Source organism: Trichomycterus rosablanca, chromosome 3 (genome assembly GCF_030014385.1).
Source record: "Trichomycterus rosablanca isolate fTriRos1 chromosome 3, fTriRos1.hap1, whole genome shotgun sequence".
NCBI lineage: Eukaryota > Metazoa > Chordata > Actinopteri > Siluriformes > Trichomycteridae > Trichomycterus > Trichomycterus rosablanca.
In genome coordinates this window covers 340,001-366,299 of record NC_085990.1, presented here as the reverse complement: position 1 = coordinate 366,299, position 26,299 = coordinate 340,001, and the positions used below count along the sequence as shown (strand labels likewise).

Sequence of the window (26,299 nt, the reverse complement as noted above, 5' to 3'; positions counted from 1 at the left end):
TCTAACTGCCTGGTAGCAAACAATACCTTAGCATAAAGTATTTGCTAGCAAACTAAACCTTACCTTAGCGTGACACATCTAGCATCAAACTACTCCCTAGCATAAGCTTATTGGTAGCAAACTATACCTTAGCACAACTTATTTAGCATCAAATTGTACCTTAGTATAGCACATCTAGCATCAAACTACACCCTAGCATAAGCTAATTGGTAGCAAACAATAACTTAGCATAACCCATCTAGAATCAAACTATATCTTACCATAAGCTAATTGGTAGCAAACTATAGCTTAGCATAACCCTTCTAGCATCAAATAATATCTTAACATAAACCATCTACAATCAAACTATACCTTAGCATAACTCATCTAGCATCAAATTATTGTTACCATAACCCATATAGCATTAAGCTATACTTTAGCATACGGTAATTGGTAGCATACAACCTTAGCATTACCCATGTAGCATCAAACTACACCTTAACATAAGCTAATGGGTAGCAAACTATACCCTAGCACAACTCATCTAACATCAAATTATTATCATAACCCATATAGCATACGCTAATTGGTAGCAAACTATAGCTTAGCATAACCCTTCTAGCATCAAACAATAGCCTAGCATAAGCTAATTGGTAGCAATACCTTAGCATAACTTAATCAGCCTCAAACTAATTAATATAGCACATCTAGCATCAAACAATACTTAAGCATACGATAATTGGCAGTAGGATACTTTTTCACAGCACCGTTTACACTCGGAGCTTTTCATGTGTTGAAGAACAAACCAGATTCAACACAGATTTCTGATACTGAGTGAGTAGCTTTATGTCGAGGGAATAATAATAATAAATAATCTTTATAATATTAAATTGTGACCCACGTTTGTGACCCTGGGTGAGCAGAGAAGCTCCTGGTCGCTCCAGGAATTCGCTTTAATAAAAACACTTGAGGTTCTTCAGATCTCTCTCAGCTCTCTCTCAGATCTCTCTCAGATCTCTCAGATCTCTCTCAGCTCTCTCTCAGCTCTCTCTCAGATCTCTCTCAGATCTCTCTCAGCTCTCTCTCAGATCTCTCTCAGCTCTCTCTCAGCTCTCTCTCAGATCTCTCTCAGCTCTCTCTCAGATCTCTCAGATCTCTCTCAGCTCTCTCTCAGATCTCTCTCAGATCTCTCTCAGCTCTCTCTCAGCTCTCTCTCAGCTCTCTCTCAGATCTCTCTCAGCTCTCTCTCAGATCTCTCAGATCTCTCTCAGCTCTCTCTCAGATCTCTCTCAGATCTCTCTCAGCTCTCTCTCAGATCTCTCTCAGCTCTCTCTCAGCTCTCTCTCAGCTCTCTCTCAGATCTCTCAGATCTCTCTCAGCTCTCTCTCAGCTCTCTCTCAGATCTCTCTCAGATCTCTCTCAGATCTCTCTCAGCTCTCTCTCAGCTCTCTCTCAGATCTCTCTCAGCTCTCTCTCAGATCTCTCTCAGCTCTCTCTCAGATCTCTCAGATCTCTCTCAGCTCTCTCTCAGCTCTCTCTCAGATCTCTCAGATCTCTCTCAGATCTCTCAGATCTCTCTCAGATCTCTCAGCGTTCTGGTATCAGTTTGTTCCTCGTGTTCTGAGCGGAGTTTAATTACCCCTCGCTAAGTGCTTTACATGCTGATAAAAGCGCGGGCGGGAACATTCACCGCTCAGATACGTTGATGATAAGCGTATCAGCCTCGTGATAAGCGTACAGCGTGTATACAGCGGTGATATCAGATAGTCGCGCTGATAACCATGTACGATGGTGTTTTGTTCTGGATGTAAACGCTACAGCGACGTCAGCGCTTTCACCATAACCGAGTTAATCTGTGAGGGAGTCGTTATGACCTTTCAGACTCCAGACGACCTTGAGCTAGAACCACCCGCCACCGCCGTCGCTACTACTGTGGTAAATCTGCAATAACTCACCAGATTAACGACGTTTAGCTCATTATTAACCACAAATAGTGTTCAATTAAAATAGGATGATAAAAGGAGACCCGAACCCAGCCATGGATTAAACACGGGGTGAATAATTCATTATAAATTAGGGGGCGGCACGGTGGCTCGGTGGGTAGCACTGTCGCCTCACAGCAAGAAGGTCCTGGGTCAGGTTAATTGGAGACACTGAACTGCCCTATAAGTGAATGTGTGTGAGTGTGTGTGTGTGTGTGTGTGTGTGTGTGTGTGTCACTGCCCTGCAATAGACTTACGCCCTGTGTTACTGTGTTACTGTGTGCCTTGCGCCCATTGAAAAGCTGAGATAGGCTCCAGCACCCCCGCAACCCTGATTGGATAAGCGGTTAAGACAGTGAGTGAGTGTCCTATTTAGGGTCGCAATGGGTCCAATTCCATTTGCCAGTCCATCACAGACCACACACACACATATACACACACACACACACACATATATACACACACACACATACACACACACACATACACACACACACACTCACATACACACACTCACATACACACACTCCCATACACACACACAAATACACACACACACTCACATACACACACACACAAATACACACACACACTCACATACACACACACACACATACACACACTCATATACATGCACACACATAGACACACATATACACACACTCACATACATACACTCACACACATACACAAACACATACAGTGCCTTGCAAAAGTATTCAGCCCCCTTGAACTTTTCAACCTTTTGCCACATTTCAGGCTTCAAACATAACGATATGAAATTGTAATTTTTTGTGAAGAATCAACAACAAGTGGGACACAATCGTGAAGTGGAACGAAATTTATTGGATATTTTAAACTTTTTTTAGAAATAAAAAACTGAAAAGTGGGGCGTGCAATATTATTCAGCCCCCTTGCGTTAATACTTTGTAGCGCCACCTTTTGCTGCGATTACAGCTGCAAGTCGCTTGGGGTATGTCTCTATCAGTTTTGCACATCGAGATACTGAAATTTTTCATTCTTCCTTGCAAAACAGCTCGAGCTCAGTGAGGTTGGATGGAGAGCGTTTGTGAACAGCAGTTTTCAGCTCTTTCCACAGATTCTCAATGGGATTCAGGTCTGGACTTTGACTTGGCCATTCTAACACCTGGATACGTTTATTTGTGAACCATTCCATTGTAGATTTTGCTTTATGTTTTGGATCATTGTCTTGTTGGAAGATAAATCTCCGTTCCAGTCTCAGGTCTTTTGCAGACTGCAACAGGTTTTCTTCCACAATGGTCCTGTATTTGGCTCCATCCATCTTCCCATCAATTTTAACCATCTTCCCTGTCCCTGCTGAAGAAAAGCAGGCCCAAACCATGATGCTGCCACCACCATGTTTGACAGTGGGGATGGTGTGTTCAGGGTGATGAGCTGTGTTGCTTTTACGCCAAACATAACGTTTTGCATTGTGGCCAAAAAGTTCGATTTTGGTTTCATCTGACCAGAGCACCTTCTTCCACATGCTTGGTGTGTCTCCCAGGTGACTTTTTATAGATATCTTTGAGAAATGGCTTTCTTCTTGCCACTCTTCCATAAAGGCCAGATTTGTGCAGTGTACGACTGATTGTGTCCTATGGACAGATTCTCCCACCTCAGCTGTAGATCTCTGCAGTTCATTCAGAGTGATCATGGGCCTTTTGGCTGCATCTCTGATCAGTCTTCTCCTTGTTTGAGCTGAAAGTTTAGAGGGACGGCCGGGTCTTGGTAGATTTGCAGTGGTCTGATACTCCTTCCATTTCAATATGATCGCTTGCACAGTGCTCCTTGAGATGTTTAAAGCTTGGGAAATCTTTTTGTATCCAAATCCGGCTTTAAACTTCTCCACAACAGTATCTCGGACCTGCCTGGTGTGTTCCTTGGTCTTCATGATGCTCTCTGCGCTTTAAACAGAACTCTGAGACTGTCACAGAGCAGGTGCATTTATACGGAGACTTGATTACACACAGGTGGATTCTATTTATCATTTGTCATTTAGGTCAACTTTGGATCATTCAGAGATCCTCACTGAACTTCTGGAGTGAGTTTGCTGCACTGAAAGTAAAGGGGCTGAATAATATTGCACGCCCCACTTTTCAGTTTTTTATTTCTAAAAAAAGTTTAAAATATCCAATACATTTCGTTCTACTTCACGATTGTGTCCCACTTGTTGTTGATTCTTCACAAAAAATTACAATTTCATATCGTTATGTTTGAAGCCTGAAATGTGGCAAAAGGTTGAAAAGTTCAAGGGGGCTGAATACTTTTGCAAGGCACTGTACACACACACTCATATACATGCACACACATACACATATACACACTCTCACATACTGTACATACTCAAACTCAAACTCAAACTCAAAAGAAGCTTTATTGGCATGACAAATAATGACATTCGTATTGCCAAAGCAAGTTACAGGGAAATATAAACAATAAAAATAAGAAAGAACAAAAATATACAGAACAGTTACATGTGCAAAAAATAATATAAAATAGAATAAAATATTAATAAAAACAGTGCAAAATAATAACAATAAAAAGTATAATATTTACATTAATGAGGTAGAAAAACGATCAGTTTGTGTGTGCGTGTGTGTGTGTGTGTGTGAGTGTGCGTGTGCGTGTGCGTGTGTGTGTGTGTGTGTGTGTATGGGACATGGTCACCCACTGTCCCTCACCTGGTGGCAGGTGTAAGTATAGAGTGCTGCTAGTGTGCAGCTCTCTCTGTGCTCCCCCAGTAGGTGGGGCAGTGTGTCGGGGTCTGGGAGGGAGGTGAAGTTGGGGATGATGTTATTAAATTTAGGGAAGAATTGGGAGCGGACGTGGTGGTACTTGGTACACCGGGTGAGGAAGTGCAGCTCCGTCTCTACTGTACTGAGAGTGCAGTGCTGACACGACCTCTCCTCCCGGGGCAGCCAGGACCGGGTGTGTCGCCCCATCTCCACGGCCAGGTCGTGTGCGCTCAGTCTGTACCTCGTCAGGGTGTTTCTTAATTTAGGGTCGGATACTGCGCTCAGATAATCTGCTGCACTGTAGTGTCTGTTTAGGGCCAAATAACAAATAATAACAAATAATAACAAATAATAAATAACTGCATTTTACTTTGAGATTTAGTTTCAGTTTCCCAATAATTCAGATATTTAGTTCGGAGTTTTTGTGTAATTTGGTTTATTCTAATTGGGTTTACAGATTTCTCCTGTTCCTGAGTCTTTATTGTGTTAGTGTGTGTTAGTGGTGTGTCGGCGTGTGTTATTACAGTGTCTGTGTGTGTTAGTGGTGTAAATCTTTATAATATTAAATCTTTATAATATTAAATCTATATAATATTAAATCTGTATAATATTAAATCTATATAATATTAAATCTGTATAATATTAAATCGATAATATTAAATCTTTATAATATTAAATCTGTATAATATTAAATCGATAATATTAAATCTTTATAATATTAAATCTGTATAATATTAAATCTTTATAATATTAAATCTATAATATTAAATCTTTATAATATTACATCTTTATAATATTAAATCTGTATAATATTAAATCGATAATATTAAATCTTTATAATATTAAATCTGTATAATATTAAATCTTTATAATATTAAATCTATAATGTTAAATCTTTATAATATTAAATCTATCATATTAAATCTTTATAATATTAAATCTTTATAATATTAAATCTATAATATTACATTAATAATATTAAATCTTTATATTAAATCTATAATATTAAATCGATAATATTAAATCTTTATAATATTAAATCTTTATATTTAATCTATAATATAAAATCTTTATAATATTAAATCTTTATAATATTAAATCTTTATAATATTTAATCTATAATATTAAATCTTTATAATATTAAATCTATAATATTAAATCTTTATAATAATAACTCTTTATAATATTAAATCTGTGGTGTGTCTGTGTGTGTTATTAGTGTGTCGGTGTGTGTTAGTGGTGTATGGGTGTAGTGACTCAGGACCAGTTGGATGAGGGGACTGGTATGTTTGCTCAGCTCTTGGTGTTTCAGGGCTTTATAATGATAAGATTGGGGGTCGCTCTCATTTAGATGGTTCCAGAAGTTGATTGCTCTTCTCTGTATGTTTATAGTTAGAGGAAATCGGCCTAATTCTGCCCTGCACGCATTGTTCGTTGTGTGTCTGTGTGTGTTAGTGGTGTGTGTTAGTGGTGTGTGTTAGTGGTGTGTTGGTGTGTGTTGGTTGTGTGTCTGTGCACCTTTAGGATGCTTTTACAGAACTCTGTGTGCAGGGTCTCTAATGGATGTTTGTCCCAATTACAGAATTGATGGTGTGTAAGCGAACCCCAAACTTCACTGCCATATAGAGCAATCGGTTCAATTATTGATTCAAAAATTTTAAGCCAAATTCTAATCGGAATTTCTACGAATGTTTGACGTTTTATGGCGTCGACGCCCTGCGAGCTTTTTCTCTCAGTTCATTTACTGCCGGGTTAAAGTTTCCTGTGGAACTGATGTTTAGTCCGAGGTAAGTATAATCTTTAGTGTGCTCAATTTCATGATGTCCTAATTTATATGTGTGTTTGGTTCCCTGAGATCTGGCTCTTTTCTGGAAGGTCATAATTTTGGTCTTTTTGAGGTTGACGGTCAGGGCCCAGGTCTGACAGTATTGCTGCAGCAGGTCCAGTTTGTGCTGGAGACCCTGGGCGCTGGGGGACAGCAGGACCAGATCATCTGCATACAGCAGGAGTTTAATCTCTGAGTCATGTAGAGTGAGACCGGGCGTGGCTGAGTGCTCTAACATGGAGGCCAATTCATTAATATAGATGTTAAATAGAGTTGGACTTAAACAGCAGCCCTGTCTCACTCCACGCTCCTGAGAGATGAGATGTTTCTCTTACTGCCGATTCTTATTCCACACTGGTTTTCTGTGTACATGGATTTAATAAGATCAGATGTTTTACTCCCTACACCACTCTCTAACATTTTATAAAACAATCCTTCATGCCAAATGGAATCAAAAGCTTTTTTAAAATCAATAAAACATGCAAATATTTGAGAGTTATTTTGAACTACATATTTTTCGATCAGGGTGTGTAGGGTGTAAATATGATCGGTAGTGCGGTAATTTGGTAGAAAACCAATCTGACTTTTACTCAGGACGTTGTGTTGGGTAAGGAAGTGTAATAATCGTGAGTTAATGATACTACAGAATAACTTCCCCAGGTTACTGCTCACACAGATGCCCCGGTAATTATTAGGGTGGAATTTATCTCCACTTTTGTAGATGGGTGTTATGAGACCTTGATTCCAGATTTCAGGGAAGGAACCGACACTCAGAACCAGGTTAAAGACTTTTAACATCGCCAGGTGAAATTTGGAGCTGCTGTGTTTGATCATTTCATTCAGGATCCCGTCAGGTCCTGATGATTTCTTTGTTTTTAGTTTTTTAATGTTGTCTTTAAGTTCTTTTTCAGTAATTAAGGAATCTAGAGGATTCTGGTGGTTTTTAATAGCTCGTTCCAGATTCTCTAATTTACTAATAATTTGATTTTGTTCAGGATTTGAATCTAATTCTACATTTTTAAAGAGTGATTGGAAATGGGTTGTCCAGATATCCCCATCCTGAATGGTCAATTCTTCCTGTTCTCTATGTTTTAATTTATTCCAATTGTCCCAGAATTGATGTGTGTTCATTGATTGTTCAATAATTGTTAGTTGTTTTTGGGTGTTCTGAGCTTTTTTGGTTCTGAGTGTACGTTTATATTGTTTGAGGGTTTCACAGTAAATAAGTTGTGTGTTACTGTTGTTTGGGTCTCTGTGTTTTTGGTTTGATATTTTACGGAGTTCTGTTCTTAACATTTGACAGTCTTTGTCGAACCAGCTGTCATCTTTTGTAGATTTAGGTTTTGATTTAGATTTAATTTTTAATTGAGCTTTATTTGCTGTATTTTTAAAGATCTGATTAATATTTTTAACTGCCTGATTTACTCCTTCTTTACTGTGAATGTACGCAGTGTCCAGAAAGTTATCTAAGCTAGTTTGGATTTCTGTGCTGCTAATTGCTTTCTGGAACTCTTCTGCGCTGTTCTCGGCCCATCTGTAGGATCTGGAGATGTTGTACAGCTTACTGGGCCGTGTGTGTGTGGTGGGGTTAGTTTCTGTCTTTTTGATGAACACAGTAATTTGGCTGTGATCAGACAGAGGGGTTAGAGGTTTAACAGTAAATGCACTGAGAGAGAAAGGGTCTAAATCTGTTATTGCATAATCTACTGTACTATTACCAAGAGGTGAGCAGAACGTGTACCTTCCTAATGAGTCCCCTCGAGTTCTACCGTTGACGATGTACAGACCTAAAGTTCGGCAGAGCTGCAGGAGGTCTTTACCATTTTTGTTAGTAACATGATCATAATTGTTTCTGTGGTTTAGGGTGGAATTGGTATTAAGAATTTGGTTGTTATTGATGAATCTGTTTCCCTGTTCATTTATAATATCAGGTTGGGTTCCTGTTCTGGCGTTCAGGTCTCCACAGACTTTTCCCTGGGTTTGGAAATGGCAGGCCTCTCTCTCCAGCTCTGAGAACATATCTTCAGAGTAGTATGGAGACTCTGATGGAGGAATATAAATGGCACAGAGAAACAGATCCTTCTGTGATGATAGTATAGTTTTGTTTATTTTTAGCCAAATGTGGTATTTTCCAATTTTCATGGTGTTTATTAGCGTGTGTAGGTGTGATTTGTACCAGATTATCAGACCTCCTGAATCTCTGCCTTGGCGCACTGTGCTAAGTTTTTGGGAGGGTAAAATGATTTCTCTGTAGTCACGGGGACAGTGAGTGACCGTGTCGGCCTTGCACCATGTTTCCTGTAGGATGATGATGTCAAGGTTTTTAATGTGTGTGTGGAAGTCAGTGTGTACGCTTTTTAATCCGAAGGCTGAGGAGCTCAGGCCTTGGATGTTCCAATTACTAACAGTAAGTGACATTGTGCAGATTACAGTGTATAGTGTTTAAAATGAGATCAACTTTGCAAATATATATCAGATATTTTTGTGTTTATACATTTATACATACGTATTTTTATCTTTATATATATATATATATATATATTTTTTTTTTTTTTTTTTTTTTTTTTTTTTTAGGTAATTGTATATATGTGTGTATCAGTGGTGGCTGCTGGTCTTTCAAAGAGGGGAAGCTCATTGTCGGCTTACATCATAAAATTTCTCAATTTATTTATACATAAGTTCTGCCCTCCGTTCCTTTTCAAGAAAATGTCCTGAAATGGGTTACAGTTTGTCTTTCGACTTCACTCGCAAAATCCGCGATGGGACTGAAGCTCCCAGTGATTAAGTGACGTGTAGATCTTAAAATAGCTGTCAATCAAAACGGGATTCAGCCTTTCAACTGATCCTGCAATCATCTTGCAGAAGCTCAGCGTCCAGACCCGCCCACGGCTCCATTCGGGGTGAATGGACGCTCAGCGTCCGGGGGCGGGACAAAATCGTGGCATTTATCCAATGACCGGCGAGTTTCGAAGCAAGGAAAAAAAACCTCCCATGCAGCCCCATAGAAGTGAAGAGTTTCTGCTGAAGTTCTCTGTTGTTGGTCGTTCGTCGGTGTTGGCGGAACTGGAGGGCGTTGAGGTGCTGTTCTGCCTGGTTCTGGTCTGGTTGGGTGGTTCGGTGGGGTTGGCAGGATTGGAGGGCATTGAGGTGCTGTTCTGCCTGGTCCTGGGAAAGTCTCAGCGGTCCTCTTTGCAGCTCTGCACACCATCGCTCCGACTCTCTCTTGTTCCGCCCTCAGGTCGTTTGTGCCGGTATGGATGATTATACACGTGCGCTCACCCAGGGTATTATCTTGGAGAGATGTGTAAACATCACTTGTCCTTGGGCACCAGATTTTGGATGTTTTTTGTCCCGGAAATAGTTTCTCCAGGTTTCAAAATTTGCCATTAGAGTCTATGAGAATGGCAATCTCAGTGTCTGTGTGGGACACAGCTGGTTGGTCACTTTGTTGTGGATGATCGTCCAGCTGTGTGGTGCCGTCCTTTGTTTTTGAGATTCCAGAAGGAGGCTGTAGTGGCGTCCTGGGTGTGGGTTGTTCTGAGGGCCCAGGAGTGGGTTGTTCTGAGGGGGTGAGTGATAATGGTCCAGGGGTGAGCTGGGTGGTGCAGGCTGTTGTGTGCACATGGTTTTCAGAATTTATGCCCAAAGGTGCTGGAGATGTTTGGATCTTTGTTGTTAATGTTTCCATGATCTTGTCACGTTTGTGCATCTCCTGTATCAGTTTTGTTAGTTCTGTTTTGAGGATTGAATGTTCTTTCTCCATGTTCTCCCTGTAGTGTATTAGTTCAGCCTGTAGTGTTTGTCTCTCCTTTATTATATTTTGGGTGTCCCTTCTCAGTTCCTGTAATGTCCTTTCCAGTTGTCCAATTTGTTCTCTGAGAGGTTCTGATGTGTTATTGTTGATTGTGTGGATGAGGAACTGTTCTTTCAGCTCTTTTATCTCCACTTCTAACAAAGCCACCGAGTCTTTGATCTGGGTGACGGTGGTTTGGAGGTGTGGGCTTGGTGGTGGAGTGGTGCAGCACTTCACACCTAGCTCTGTTCCTCTGTCTGTGGTGTGATTCTCACTGTTAGATGTGGATGGGATCTTCACACCTGGTTTTATACTGGTCCTATTGTTATGTGTTTTGGCGGAGGGGGAAGGTGCCCGTGTGTCCATATGGCACAAATTTTTGAGAGCTGGAAAAACCTCTTCAAATTTCTTCAGAGCCCCCTCACTGCCTTTTACTACCACAGATCCAATATGGTAAATGTTAACAATTAAAAGTTCCTCACCATTTTCGTAGATGTGAATCTGTTGTCCTTTACCAAAGCCATTTTTGGTGATGTTTTTAAAGTAGGAGCAGATCGTTAGATGCCAGGTTTTCTTGTCCTCAGTGTAGAAGGTTAGATATGAGATGTTCTCTCCATTAATTAGCTCACAGTCTTTAAACAGGGTTTCTGGGTTTTCTTTCATAATTTTCAGTTTGTATTCCTGTTTGTCCATCTTGGAGGTAAACTTTTTAGGGTAATCAAACAAGCGTGGCTTCACTGTTACTGCTTCTCCGGCCATTTTGACTGAAGTATCAATAGTTTCAATGAAGCTCTCTTACCCTGAGTGTTCACAGAACAGGACGATTTCTGTATTTAATCCAAATTGTTTCTTAATTCCTCGTTATTTCCTTCAGGTTTTGTCCTCTCTCCTGGTTCTATTAGTGTGATTGCAGTAAGGCAATCACACTATTGTTATCCGATAGTCATATTATTCTTCTTTTTATTATTCCACCGCTTTTTGTCTCCCTTTCTTCGTCCGCAGTTTTCAAGATATCGACCCGGTTCCAACGCCAAATCGTCCGGCCCATACGGGAATAAATCGCTTGTATACATGTTTTTGATCCGCCCGCCCGTTCACCCGCCACGCCCGTTTTTCCGAAAATTTTTTCCCATAGACTTCCATTAATTTATTAAAAATTTTGAGATATCGACGCCGTTCAAACTCTAAATCGTCCGGCCCGTTAATGAAACCACATCTTGAAAAAAGCTCTTTGATCCGCCCGCCCGCCCGTTTGCCCGCCACGCCCACTTTTATACCGTTTTTTTTTTTGTCCCATTGACTTCCATTCATTTTTTTTTAATGGTTATTGAATGGTTATTTCTGTAACCTTTATTTAACCTATAAGGCCCCATTAACTTCCATTCATTTTTTGAAAGTTCGAGATATCGACGCCGTTCCAACTCTAAATCGTAAAGCCCACTGATGTAACCCCGACTCAGATACAGCATGGGGATTCGAACCCACACCCACCTGCCACACCCGTTTTTCGGCTCCATTCACTTCCATTCACTTTTTAAAAGTTCGACATATCAACGCCGTTCCAACTCTATATTGAACAGCGCCTTAATGACACCCCATCTTGGATACATGTTTTGGATACGCACCCCCGTCCACCTGCCACGCCCACCAGCTGCACTGCAATCACACTCGCATTTTCTGCAGGAAATGCACATCTCTAGTTAGTGTGGTTGCCTATGGGCAAGCACACTATTGTTATCCGTAAGTCATATTATTTTTATTTTTATTATTATTCTGCCCGTTTTTGTCCGCGTTTCTTCGTCCGCAGTTTTCGAGATATCGACCCGGTTCCAACGCCAAATCGTCCGGCCCATACGGGAATAGATCGCTTGTATACAGGTTTTCGATCCGCCCGCCCGGTCGCCCGCCACGCCCGTTTCTCCGGAAATTTTTTTCCATAGACTTACATTCATTTTTGAAAAAATTTTTAGATATCGACGCCGTTCCAACTCTAAATCGTCCGGCCCGTTATTGACGTCACTTCTTGTTTTTTGCTTTTCGATCCGCCCGCCCGTTCACCCGCCACGCCCGCTTTTTTACCGTTTTTTGGTCCCATTGACTTCCATTCATTTTTTCTGAATGGTTGTTGAATGGTTATTTCTACAACCTTTATTTAACCTATAAGAGTCCCATTCACTTCCATTCATTTTTTGAAAGTTCGAGATATCAACGCCGTTCCAACTCTAAATCATAAAGCCCACTGATGTAACCCCGACTCAGATACAGCATGGGGATTCGAACCCACACCCACCTGCCACGCCCGGTTTTTGGTTCCATTCACTTCCATTCATTTTTTGAAAGTTTGACATATCAACGCCGTTCCAACTCTGTATCGTAAAGCCCACTGATGTAACCCCGACTCAGATACAGCATGGGGATTCGAACCCACACCCACCTGCCACGCCCGGTTTTTGGTTCCATTCACTTCCATTCATTTTTTGAAAGTTCGAGATATTAACGCCGTTCCAACTCTTAATCGTAAAGCCCACTGATGTAACCCCGACTCAGATACAGCATGGGGATTCGAACCCACGCCCACCTGCCACGCCCGGTTTTTGCCCCCATTCACTTCCATTCATTTTTTGAAAGTTCGAGATATCAACGCCGTTCCAACTCTATATCGTAAAGCTCACTGATGTAACCCCGACTTGGGTACAGCATGGGGATTCGAACCCACGCCCACCTGCCACACCCGTTTTTTGGTTCCATTCACTTCCATTCATTTTTTGAAAGTTCGAGATATCAACGCCGTTCCAACTTCAAATCGTAAAGCCTACTGATGTAACATCGACATGGGTAAGGCATGGGGATTCGAACCAACGCTCACCTGCCACGCCCGGTTTTCATTCCCATTCACTTCGATTAATTTTTTGAAAGTTCGAGATATCAACGCCGTTCCAACTCTAAATCGTAAAGCCTACTGATGACACCCTGACTTTGGTACAGCATGGAGATTCGAATCCACGCCCAACTGCCACGCCCGTTTTTCGGCTCCATTAACTTCCATTCATTTTTTTAAAGTTCGAGATATCAACGCCGTTCCAACTCTATATCGTAAAGCTCACTGATGTAACCCCGACTCAGATACAGCATGGGGATTCGAACCCACACCCACCGGCCACGCCCGGTTTTTTTCCCCATTCACTTCCATTCATTTTTTGAAAGTTCGAGATATCGACGCCGTTCCAACTCTAAATCGTAAAGCTTACTGATGTAACCCCGACTCAGATACAGCATGGGGATTCGAACCCACACCCACCGGCCACGCCCGTTTTTTTTCCCCATTCACTTCCATTCATTTTTTGAAAGTTCGAGATATCGACGCCGTTCCAACTCTAAATCGTAAAGCCCACTGATGTAACCCCGACTCAGATACAGCATGGGGATTCGAACCCACACCCACCTGCCACGCCCGGTTTTTGGTCCCATTCACTTCCATTCATTTTTTGAAAGTTCGAGATATCAACGCCGTTCCATCTCTATATCGTAAAGCTCACTGATGTAACCCCGACTCAGATACAGCATGGGGATTCGAACCCACGCCCACCTGCCACGCCCGGTTTTTGTCCCTATTTACTTCCATTCATTTTTTGAAAGTTTGAGATATCGACGCCGTTCCAACTCTATATCGTAAAGCTCACTGATGTAACCCCGACTCAGATAAAGCATGGGAATTCGAACCCACGCCCACCTGCCACGCCCGGTTTTTGCCCCCATTCACTTCCATTCATTTTTTGAAAGTTCGAGATATCAACGCCGTTCCAACTCTATATCGTAAAGCTCACTGATGTAACCCCGACTCAGATTCAACATGGGAATTCGAACCCACGCCCAACTGCCACGCCCGGTTTTTGTGTCCATTCACTTCCATTCCTTTTTTGAAAGTTCGAGATATCAACGCCGTTCCAACTCTAAATCGTAAAGCCCACTGATGACACCCCGAGTTGGATAAAGCATTGGGTTACGCGCTCCCGCCCGACCGGCACACGGCAATCACACTCGCATTTTCTCCGGAAATGCACTCTCTAGTTCTTTTTATTATTCCACCGCTTTTTGTCTCCCTTTTTTCGTCCGCAGTTTTCAAGATATCGACCCGGTTCCAACGCCAAATCGTCCGGCCCATACGGGAATAAATCGCTTGTATACATGTTTTTGATCCGCCCGCCCGTTCACCCGCCACGCCCGTTTTTCCGAAATTTTTTTCCCATAGACTTCCATTAATTTTTGAAAAATTTTGAGATATCGACGCCGTTCAAACTCTAAATCGTCCGGCCCGTTAATGAAACCACATCTTGAAAAAAGCTCTTTGATCCGCCCGCCCGCCCGTTTTCCCGCCACGCCCACTTTTATACCGTTTTTTTTTTGGTCCCATTGACTTCCATTCATTTTTTTTGAATGGTTATTGAATGGTTATTTCTGTAACCTTTATTTAACCTATAAGGCCCCATTAACTTCCATTCATTTTTTGAAAGTTCGAGATATCAACGCCGTTCCAACTCTAAATCGTAAAGCCCACTAATGTAACCCCGACTCAGATACAGCATGGGGATTCGAACCCACACCCACCTGCCACGCCCGGTTTTTATCCCCATTCACTTCCATTCATTTTTTTTGAATGGTTATTGAATGGTTATTTCTGTAACCTTTATTTAACCTATAAGGCCCCATTAACTTCCATTCATTTTTTGAAAGTTCGAGATATCAACGCCGTTCCAACTCTAAATCGTAAAGCCCACTAATGTAACCCCGACTCAGATACAGCATGAGGATTCGAACCCACGCCCATCTGCCACGCCCGGTTTTTATCCCCATTCACTTCCATTCATTTTTTGAAAGTTCGAGATATCGACGCCGTTCCAACTCTAAATCGTAAAGCCCACTGATGTAACCCCGACTCAGGTACAGCATGGGGATTCGAACCCACACCCACCTGCCACGCCCGGTTTTTATCCCCATTCACTTCCATTCATTTTTTGAAAGTTTGAGATATCAACGCCGTTCCAACTCTAAATCGTAAAGCCCACTAATGTAACCCCGACTCAGATACAGCATGGGGATTCGAACCCACGCCCACCTGCCACGCCCGTTTTTCGACTCCATTCACTTCCATTCATTTTTTGAAAGTTCGAGATATCGACGCCGTTCCAACTCTTAATCATAAAGCCCACTGATGTAACCCCGACTCAGATACAGCATGGGGATTCGAACTCACGCCCACCTGCCACGCCCCGTTTTTGTCCCCATTCACTTCCATTTATTTTTTTAAAGTTTGAGATATCAACGCCGTTCCAACTCTAAATCATAAAGCCCCCTGATGTAACCCCGACTCAGATACAGCATGGGGATTCGAACCCACGCCCACCTGCCACGCCCGGTTTTTGTCCCCATTCACTTCCATTCATTTTTTGAAAGTTTGAGATATCGACGCCGTTCCAACTCTAAATCATAAAGCCCACTGATGTAACCCCGACTCAGATACAGCATGGGGATTCGAACTCACGCCCACCTGCCCCGCCCCGTTTTTAGCCCAATTCACTTTCATTTATTTTTTGAAAGTTCGAGATATCAACGCCGTTCCAACTCTAAATCGTAAAGCCCCCTGATGTAACCCCGACTTGAATACAGCATGGGGATTCGAACCCACGCCCACCTGCCACGCCCGTTTTTCGGCTTCATTCACTTCCATTCATTTTTTGAAAGTTCGAGATATCAACGCCATTCCAACTCTATATCGTAAAGCCCACTGATGACATCCCAACATGGGTACAGCATGGGGATTCGAACACATGCCCACCTGCCACACCCGTTTTTCGGCCCCATTCACTTCCATTTATTTTTTGAAAATTGGAGATATCGACGCCGTTCCAACTCTAAATCGTAAAGCCCACTGATGTAACCCTGACTTGGGTACAGCATGGGGATTCGAACCCACGCCCACCTGCCACGCCCGTTTTTCGGCTCCATTCACTTCCATTCATTTTTTGAATGTTCGAGATGTCAACGCCGTTTCAACTCAATATCGTGAAGCCCACTGATGTAACCCCGACTCAGGTACAACATGGGGATTCGAACCCACGCCCACCTGCCACGCCCAATTTTCAGCTCCATTTACTTCCATTCATTTTTTGAATGTTCGAGATGTCAACGCCGTTTCAACTCAATATCGTGAAGCCCACTGATGTAACCCCGACTCAGATACAGCATGGGGATTCAAACCCACGCCCACCTGCCACGCCCGATTTTCGGCTTCATTCACTTTTATTCATTTTTTGAAAGTTCGAGATATCGACTCCGTTCCAATTTTAAATCGTTAAGCCCACTGATGACATGCACTCTCTAGTTCTTCTTGATGTTTCTTCGTGTTCCTCTTCTTTGTTGAATGATGATGTTTTTCCTCTTGTAGTTCGTAGTCTTTTGTTTTGTTCCTCTTGTTCCTCTGTTTCTTGTCTTTTTAGCTTTTTATATTTTGTTGTTGTTTTAAAAGTTCCTAATTGTTATAACTATTAAAATTTTGTTTGTTAAATTTTTGCAGAAGTTTATCTCATTTTAAACACAAAAATTGAAATAGTTCAGGAGCTCATCCTGAGCATGACCTCTCTCTATCACTGCTAGGACACACACACACACTCATACAAACATATACACACACATACATACACTCACACATACACACACACATACATACACTCACATACACACACATACATACACACACATATACACACACACATACATACACACACATACATACACTCACACATACACTCACACACACACACTGTACATACACACACACATACTGTACATACACTCACATACACACACATACATACACACATATACACACACACATACATACACTCACACATACACTCACACTCACACACACATACATATCTGTACACACATAAATACAGACACACAAACACACACACACTCATACACACTCTTTGGGCTGTGGGAGGAAACCCACACAGACACGGGGAGAACATGCAAACTACACACAGAAAGGACCTGGACCAGTTCACATGGGAATTAAACCCAGGACCTTTTTGCTGTGAGGCGACAGTGCTACCCACCGAGCCACCGTGCCGCCCTATTTATAAAGTATGGACATTTTAATTTGGAAATTGTAGCCTAGTGGTTAAGGTACTGGACTAGTAATCAGAAGGTTGCTGGTTTAAGCCCCACCACTGCTCAATGGCTTAAACTGTATTCAGTCATTATTTACACTACAGTGTCAGTGCACAAGTTACTTATTATTTGTTGGGGAGTGTCTTTGTTGTTTTAAATTAATAAAATCAGACAGACAGACAGACAGACAGACAGACAGACAGATAATGGAGATAATAATGTGATATGAGGATTTTATGAGTCTGGCTGTGTTTGATTAACATGATTTATCAGGTTATATAGGTGATTAACTAGTATAAGTTTTATACCATGGCCAGGACTCTCCTGCAAATGAGATTGTAAATGAGATTATTTTCCTGGTTAAATAAAATAAAATAAATAAATATCTGATGGGTGTGGTGAAGAATCTGTGTCCTCACCACATGAGCAGGACACGTGGCATCATGACCTGTGAAGTACGAGGAGGTAGCTTTAAAGCTGATGCTGCTTCACTGTCTGAAGATTTTAAATATGGGTTTTGGTTAGAACTTCAAGCCAGCAAATAATCCTGAACATCCAAAACATACTGATATGTCCAAATCTACATGAAGAGGGTTTGATAAGCACAGAATCGAGTTTAGGCTATCCTAATTTGTGGATCTAAATCTAAATCGTTTATTAAAACCTGTGCTGGAACACGGAGAAGATTTACAATATACAATAAAATAATGTAGAGAAGAACGAGGAGCTCTGACGCTCTCCAGTCTCATCAAACTTTATAGGAAATAAAACACAAAGCTGTATGTTGGTAAAGGTTCAGAGCTGCTCATTATTGTGACGTGAGGTTTTTTTATTTACATTTTCAGCATTTAGCAGACGCTTTTATCCACAGTGACTTACAGTACATAGTCTAAGCAATTGAGGGTTAAGGGCCTTGCTCAAGGGCCCAACAGTGGCAATTTGGCAGTGGTGGGGCTCAAACCAGCAACCTTCTGATTACTAGTCCAGCATCCCAACCACTAGGCTATCACTGATACTAAATACTTAATTTCCGCACATGCAGGGACGTTCTATTATATTTATAAAACTAGAATTCATTTTGGGGCGGCACGGTGGCTCGGTGGGTAGCACTGTCACCTCACAGCAAGAAGGTCCTGGGTTTGATCCCCAGGCGGGGCGGTCTGGGTCCTTTCTGTGTGGAGTTTGCATGTTCTCCCCGTGTCTGCGTGGGTTTCCTCTGGGAGCTCCGGTTTTCTCCCACAGTCCAAAAACATGCAAGTGAGGTTAATAAGTTGACACTGAATTGCCCTATAGGTGAATGTGTGTGTGTGTGTGTGTGTGTGTGTGCCCTGCGATGGACTGGCGCCCCGTCCAGGGTGTTACTGTGTGCCTTGCGCCCATTGAAAAGCTGGGATAGGCTCCAGCACCCCCCACGACCCTGACTGGATAAGAGGTTAAGACCGTGAGTGAGTGAGAATTCATTTCCAAATGACAAGTTTTTGCACTTTGATCTTGGCCTGACCACGCCCACCTTGCTAAACGACTAAATTATGTAAATTAAATGTAATTACTAAAGCTAAATGTTAGATTTATTATTAAATGTTTATTTATGGGAATAAACAGAAGGGCCTCATGTGGGAGAGCAGAGAGTCAGGTTCCCCCGTACAACCACCGGTTCATTTACAGATTACACTTGCATAGTGCCGGCAGCCTGACATTTACATTCACGGCATTTAATGGACGATTTTATCCAATTTTGACTGAATACAGTTCAAGCAATTGAAAGTTAAGCAACTTGCTGTGGTGGGACTTGAACTGGCAACCGACTGATTAGTAGAGCAGTACATTAACCACTGAGCTTCTGTCCCTGTCATATCACAACATCCAGTTCACATTTCTGCTCTGTCCATATTCTCGGTTGTGGATCTATCTATCTATCTATCTATCTATCTATCTATCTATCTATCTATCTATCTATCTATCTATCTATCTATCTATCTATCTATCTATCTATCTATCTATCTATCTATCTATCTATCTATCTATCTATCTATCTATCTATCTATCTATCTATCTATCTATCTATCTATCTATCTATCTATCTACCTGTCGGTCTGTCGGTCTGTTTGTCTATCTATCTACCTGTCTCTCTTTTTGTGTTAGTGGTATCATTCTACCTGGGTTCTGTTCCTATCCTGCAGTCCAGTCCTGTTACAGTTCCTGATAGAGACCCTAACGATGATATATTAACTCTTTATATTCTTAGTTTGATTGTATATTCATGATAATTTAGTGAGTTGTGGCTATTAACAAACTATTATACTTAATTTTTTACAGTTCTATAATAATAAATCAGATGAAGCCTCAGATGGAGTCTCTTACCTCCCCCGTGGCTCTGACACAGGTACGGAAAGCGCCAGACGTTCCCGAGTCCCACACAAAATCCCACACAGGTGAGCATGTACTGAGCCTTGTTGTCCCATTTGGGCCTCTCTCCGGCCTCCTCCACCTCCAGCTTCTCCAGCTCAGCGTGGCTCAGGATCCGATCCTCCAGACCCGGGTTAGGGAGCGTCAGCCTCATGGTTTCAGGTTCGGTTCCAGCTGCCTGGGAGGATCTGGGTGATACCTGGGCTGTGGGTGTTTCTGGATGTGAATGGAGTTGGGTACAGGGTGGAGGGTGGAGGTACCAGGTAACAGACCTGAATCTGCTGTTCCAGGTGAATGTGTGTGTTTATATAGAGTGAACTTTAGCACCGTGTCAGGTCAGGACGCCCCCCCATAACCAGAATCTACCCCGTCAGCCTAACTCAGCTTAATCATGCATGGCAAAAGTACATCAGAGGCCTGAGATCACTCACACACACACACACACACACCGGTGACACACACACACACTCCTACCAAGTCAGTAATTGATGAAATGATAATTGCAGCACATAAAAACGTGATCGAGGTTTCAACATTAAGCATCCTGGTCGTTTCTTGGAACTCATTACTGTAACAGAAACGAGCGGTTAATGAACACGCGATAACGATCTTAACTATCTCACTGTAGTAGTAAATTTAACGAGAGTCCAATATTCCACGTCGAGTTAGCTTGGGAACGCAGCACGTGATTGGACGTAAAGAACAAAGAGTCGAGCGTCTGTAAGTTAGGAATCGAGATTTTTATCTCGCCGTTCGTTCCTTCAGTGCTGCGAGGATACAGAGATCAGGAGTTCCTGTATAGAAATCATACTGGATTAACTGGTGGTTTATAAAAGACCATCATGAACCAGTTTAGGTCTAAAACACTATCATGGTTAGGGTCTCTATCAAGAACTAATTCTGTCTGTAAAGGGGCTGGAGTCAGGGTGGACAAAATATTAGAAACACAGCAACAAATTAAAAACACAAAACATCCACAACCCACAACGGAGAACAACGGAGGTGGACTGAACATCCAGGGTCACTCTAGGAAAAGTCAAATCTCAGGTTTAAATCAGATTGAGGGGATTTAAGACAACACAACTCATTATTTTTAAGGAAAAGAATAAATATACAATCAAACTAAGAATATAAAGAGTAAATATACCATCGTTAGGGTCTCTATAATGGAGCTGGAGTCTCTCTAGCCAGGCTCGATCCATCACTCCTGCAGGATAGGAATAGAACCCAGGTAGAACGATACCTAGGCTAAAAAGAGGGGGACAATCCCAAATAAGAGGGCGTCCAAAATATTAGAAACAAAGCAACAAAAAACACAAAACATCCACAACAAAGGTGGACAGAACAAAATCTCATTTTATCTGCTGATAATCACACTGGAGGATCAGTTTTGGCTCTTAAGACGACACAAGGGTGAAATTAATCCGTTCTGTTTGTAAACGGTGATTATGTCGTCTTAAGAGCCAAAACTTACCCACTAATATGATTATCAGCAGATAAAATCTCTCAATCTTAATTCAATCTGAGATTTGACTTTTCCTAGAGTGACCCTGGATGTTCAGTCCACCTCCGTTGTTCTCCGTTGTGGGTTGTGGATGTTTTGTGTTTTTAATTTGTTGCTTTGTTTCTAATATTTAGTTTGAATGACGGGTTGTTTCTCTGTTCTCTGCAGGTTTTGGGTTATAAATCTAATTGAGCTGCTTTATTTTCGGGGTTTATTGAAGGCGGGTTATTGTTGCCCTTTAAGACCGGGCGAGGGTACAGAATGTTAAGACTGAGCAGTATAACGGGGTGCGTGACTGGATGTTACGATCACCACAGGACGGTGGTACCTCAGTGGGTAGAGCGTTAGGATATCAGTTGAAAGGTTGTGAGTTTGAATCTCGACTGCAGCCACTGTTGGACCCTTGAGCGAGGCCCTTAACCCTCTCATCTCCACTGGTGCTGTACAATATCTGACCCTGCTCTCTGTCCGACCCCAGCAGGTAATTTCCTGGATGGTTCTGCACCGTCTCTGATGCTGTGCTGAACATTATCTGTAGTTCTGTGTTCACTTGTGCTGCCATAATCAAATCCACTGTTCAGATCGAGCTGATACTGTTCCCAGATTGATAAGAGATCTTATCTGACTGATTAAAGGTCAGTAGTAGGTAAAGAACGCTGGTTATGGTTTAGGAAAGTGTATAAGCTGTACAACGTCCATACCTGTAGCTATAGGGTCCATTTATGTAAATGTTAACACACGTTATGAACATTAGTACATGAATACACTTCAGATTTGTCAGATTTAGGTGTTTCAGCCACATCCATCACTAAGATTTCTGCCTGATCTCATACATTTCTGTTTTGATTGTATTCTCACAAAAATGTGAAAAACCTGACGAGAAAATTGGCAGGTACAGACTTTATCTACTGTCTTAACTTTTATGAAATTGTTTTAATGTGGAATTGCACAATAACATAAAATAAAGAACTCAGGGCTTTTAATAAAGCATTAATGTTTCAGTCTACAGCCGAAAATACTTAAAAACTAATACTTAAATTAAACAAAGGGTCTGAATACTAAAAAAGAAAGATGTCAGTGTTTGGTTTTTATTTTAAAAAACATTAAATACCTGTTTTTTTCTTGGTCATAATAAGTGTTTAAGTGTAGATTGATTGGTAAAAAGGGCAGTTATGTCTATACTAAATTAAATCTAGAACATGATAATGTGCAAAAAGTCATGGGGTCTGAAACCATTGTATAATTAAAAAGGTTTATAATTATTTAAATCGTTTTACATGTAAATAAAATCTTTACTTTATTAAAAAAGAGGATGACCAAAGCCTTGTGATGGATTGGCATCCTGTCCAGGGTGTTCCTGGTGGTACCGTGACCCTGACCAGGACATAGCGGTTGATGAAAACAAAAATATAAAATACAATAATAAAAATAATTTTGAATCAGTGTGTTTTATACACCTGAGAAATAGAAATCAGTGCGCTCGTGTGATCTAATAAGCTCGCCTCAGTGTAAACAGAGCTGTTGGAAGAGTGTGTAACAAGTCAAGGGTCTGAATATTTTCTGAATCCACTTTAAATTAAAGCTGAAGTGTTTGTTTGTAGTAATGATGACTTTAAATATTGGGCCTCTGAGAAGCTGTACTGTAATACAGGTTTATAACACACTGCCCTCTGGTGGTTATACATGGTAATGACGGTTAGTTTATATTGGAGGCAGGTCCTGTTAATCTTTACTGAATAAAGTTTAATTCAAGTGAGTTACCTAATCTCAAATAATTAAGTCATTCATTGTTTTCTTTCCAGTTAGTTTTAAAAGCTAGAAATTAGTACAAATACATTTGAAACAGGGCTTTATCCTAATTGTTGTTACGGTTTTCCACAAAATCTAACAGGCTTTTGTACAGCAAGAACAGAAACCACTACTGAATGTGTGTGATCCTGGAGCCCTCAGACAGCACTGCATGAGAAATTCATTTCACTGTGATAAATATACTTCAGAAAACCATCCTTACTTAACACAGGCCGCCACTGCATTAAGAAATGTAACCTAAAACTCTATTTTACAAAGAGAAAGTACATAAATTCTATAAAGAAACGCTGCAGAGTGGGCTCGTGTGCTGTGGTCAAATGAGACCAGGAAATCAGACATCGAGTTCTCTGTGCCAGATACAAAAAAACATCCATACTGTTATCAGTAAAAGGTGCAAAAGCCAACATCTTTCATGGTACGTGGGGGCATCAGTGCCATCAGCATGGGTGACTTGCATATGTGTGAAGGTACCATTGATGCATAAATTGGGATTTAGGAGATATCTATCTATCTATCTATCTATCTATCTATATTTTTATTTTTCTAATTTTATTTTTGTGAATAAAAGACAATCACTGATATTTACTGCAGCCTTAATGTTCCTGTGATTGTGGTTTGTACCTTGCTTCAGTGACAGTCTCCCTGATTGACATCTGAAGGTGTGCTGTCGACCTGCTGGGTGCTTTTGGTTTAACATTCTGGTTCAGAAGAAAACAGATTTCAGCCACTGTATCAGCAGGTCATAGGTTCTCACTCTGCGGAGCACTGTTATAGATGAGCTTTAGCTTTTTCACTTGATGTAATAGAGTTTTAAAGTTGGTATTTTTGTGTTTGTCAGTGGCTAAAACTGGTTTAAATTGTACATAAATGCAGTAAGATGGCGGCGCTCTCCCTACTTTCAAATCCAGTAACTGGAATGAGGCGTCAATATTCTTCCGACAATATGTGACTTGAAATGCTGGTCTGTGCTACAGATTTAAGGCTGGCACATACCCTGGCAGAGGTGCCAATGCACGTCCACTTGTTAGAAGAATCCACGGACTAATAATTGGTACAACAGAATCAGGACCCTGATCATTTCACGTTAAATCACCTCGAGATGTAATTTTATATTTCCACCGGCAGGGGGCGACAAATATATACATTGTATTTTTAATTGTCGCTCTGGCGACATCTGTCGGTAATGCTGTGATGGTGCATGCGCATGAATTTAACATGTCTAGTTAATGGTGTGCGATACTGCAAAATTTGGTATCGATCCAATACCAAGTAAATACAGGGCCAGTATCGCCGATATCGATACAGATACTTTGTAATAATTAAGGTAGATGCATCTTCAAATTGCTAAATCTAAATGAATTTTCATGACATTTAAGTGTATTATTGTAATACATAATTGTTTGTAAGTAGCTGCTCTCAGTAGGGTTGTAAATAAAATCAGTTGTTTAAAGTGGTCAGATTTCTTGTTTCTGGTGCTTTACTTTCTCACAACGTTACCATCAGGGCGTATCACTACAAAGCGGCTAACTCATACCACATAGTTGTGTTTGCTGGGTGAATACATTTGTACATTTTTAATAGTGACCGAATATATGTGTCCTTGTTCATTTAAAATAAAAATCGATGCTATTCTGTTTACATTTATAAGCACAAAGTCAAAAGAAAAGAGCTCTCATTCACCAAAACACAGAACAACAGCCTCACTGCGCATGCTCCGATTCATGTGCATAAGGTGCGTCTGTACTTTACGTATGTGTAGTTTACACTATTATTCCCATAAAATTTCCACTATTTCTGTATGTGCAAAGCAAAGTATTCAAAAACTTACAATCTTACAATGCCTACTAATGTACAGCGTGATGGTACCACAGTAAACCCAGCAGAGCCGGAGGGGAGGAGCGAGGTGAGCATGTAAGATGTGAGAGGAGCGAGTCTGTACACACATGATCTTTACTTTCTGACAAAACGGGAGAAACGTGCTGAATGTAGTGGAGAAAAAGTAAAACTAAAGTATCGATCCCATCACACTAGTATCGATCCGATACCAATACCAATGTTGGTATCGATAATATCGATATTTGTATCGATCCGTCCACCACTATGTCTAGTGTTTTAGCTGCAACTGATCATGAAGCGAATCACTTCTGTTCAAGTTCTGTTCTTATATTTAACTAAAAGTCGTTTTAAATGCAGAATAAAACGTGTTTTCTTTAAGCAGAAGGAAATTTCCTTAATTGCAAACCCTCAAATCAACGTTTCTTCCTAGCAAATCACGACTTTCTATCACAAACGTTCCGACATGTCATCTCTTTAATGCATCACAAAAGCTTTTAATTGCAGAATTTTACAGTTTATAGTTTTTGCTGGAAGTCTTAAAATTTACTTAAATTCACATTCTAGGTACTCAATACCCACTTTACGGCACCCATCACTTGACCTTGACTCGTATATTTAAGTGCAATAATCTGGATGATCTCTCCTGCGTTCATTCAGGAGTAAAAGGGCGTCTGGTACAATAACCAACAGTTTCAAGTCTGTGCAAATTTAACACATCATTAAACAAAAGCAAAATCCACTGAGCATTTTAACCGACATCACAACATCCCTCTCGTGTCTCATATTCCATCTGACGTTCGTTTTAACCATGCATGGCTTTCTTTATTCTCTCTTAAATTACAATTCTCACAGAAATAACATCGCCTCTCATCTATAATACACTGTTCTATACAAAAAAACAAAACAAATAAAACATACTCAAAAACTAACATGTAATTTACACAATTGTACAGTTTGTTCTCTGTAAAAGCCTTTAGTTTCATCACGAGGGAACTTTTAGTTCATGTTTATATTACAGTACTCAGTTTTCTGAGAAGACAAAAGGCATCAGATGAAAACAAGGATTCATACTCACTAATACTCCAATTTACTCTACAATGACATAGTACACATACTAAGGTGCAGGAAGGTACAAATTTACTCCAGTGGAGCTTTTCTGTAGGACCACTGAGTGGATTGTCAGAATGATGCTCACCTGTCGGGTATGAGAATGGAGTTTTGTAATGACGGACTGTT

At 41.0% G+C, this 26,299-nt stretch overlaps 2 protein-coding genes across 4 annotated transcripts in view; both read right to left on the bottom strand.

Annotated features, from left to right (window-relative positions):
* slc6a19b (solute carrier family 6 member 19b) overlaps positions 1-20,068 on the bottom strand; it is a 30,560-nt gene extending 10,492 nt beyond the window's left edge. The window contains exon 1 of the mRNA XM_062991552.1: positions 19,870-20,068. Within this exon, the coding sequence (XP_062847622.1) occupies positions 19,870-20,068 (199 nt within the window). The remainder of the gene's footprint in view (positions 1-19,869) is intronic.
* Positions 20,069-25,519: 5,451 nt separating this feature from the next.
* Positions 25,520-26,299, bottom strand: part of fhod3b (formin homology 2 domain containing 3b) — a 123,311-nt gene continuing 122,531 nt past the window's right edge. For all 3 annotated transcript variants that reach the window (XM_062992358.1, XM_062992355.1, XM_062992357.1), the window contains one exon: positions 25,520-26,299. This exon is cut by the window's right edge and continues 1,235 nt beyond it. The gene's annotated coding sequence lies outside the window, so the exon portion shown is untranslated.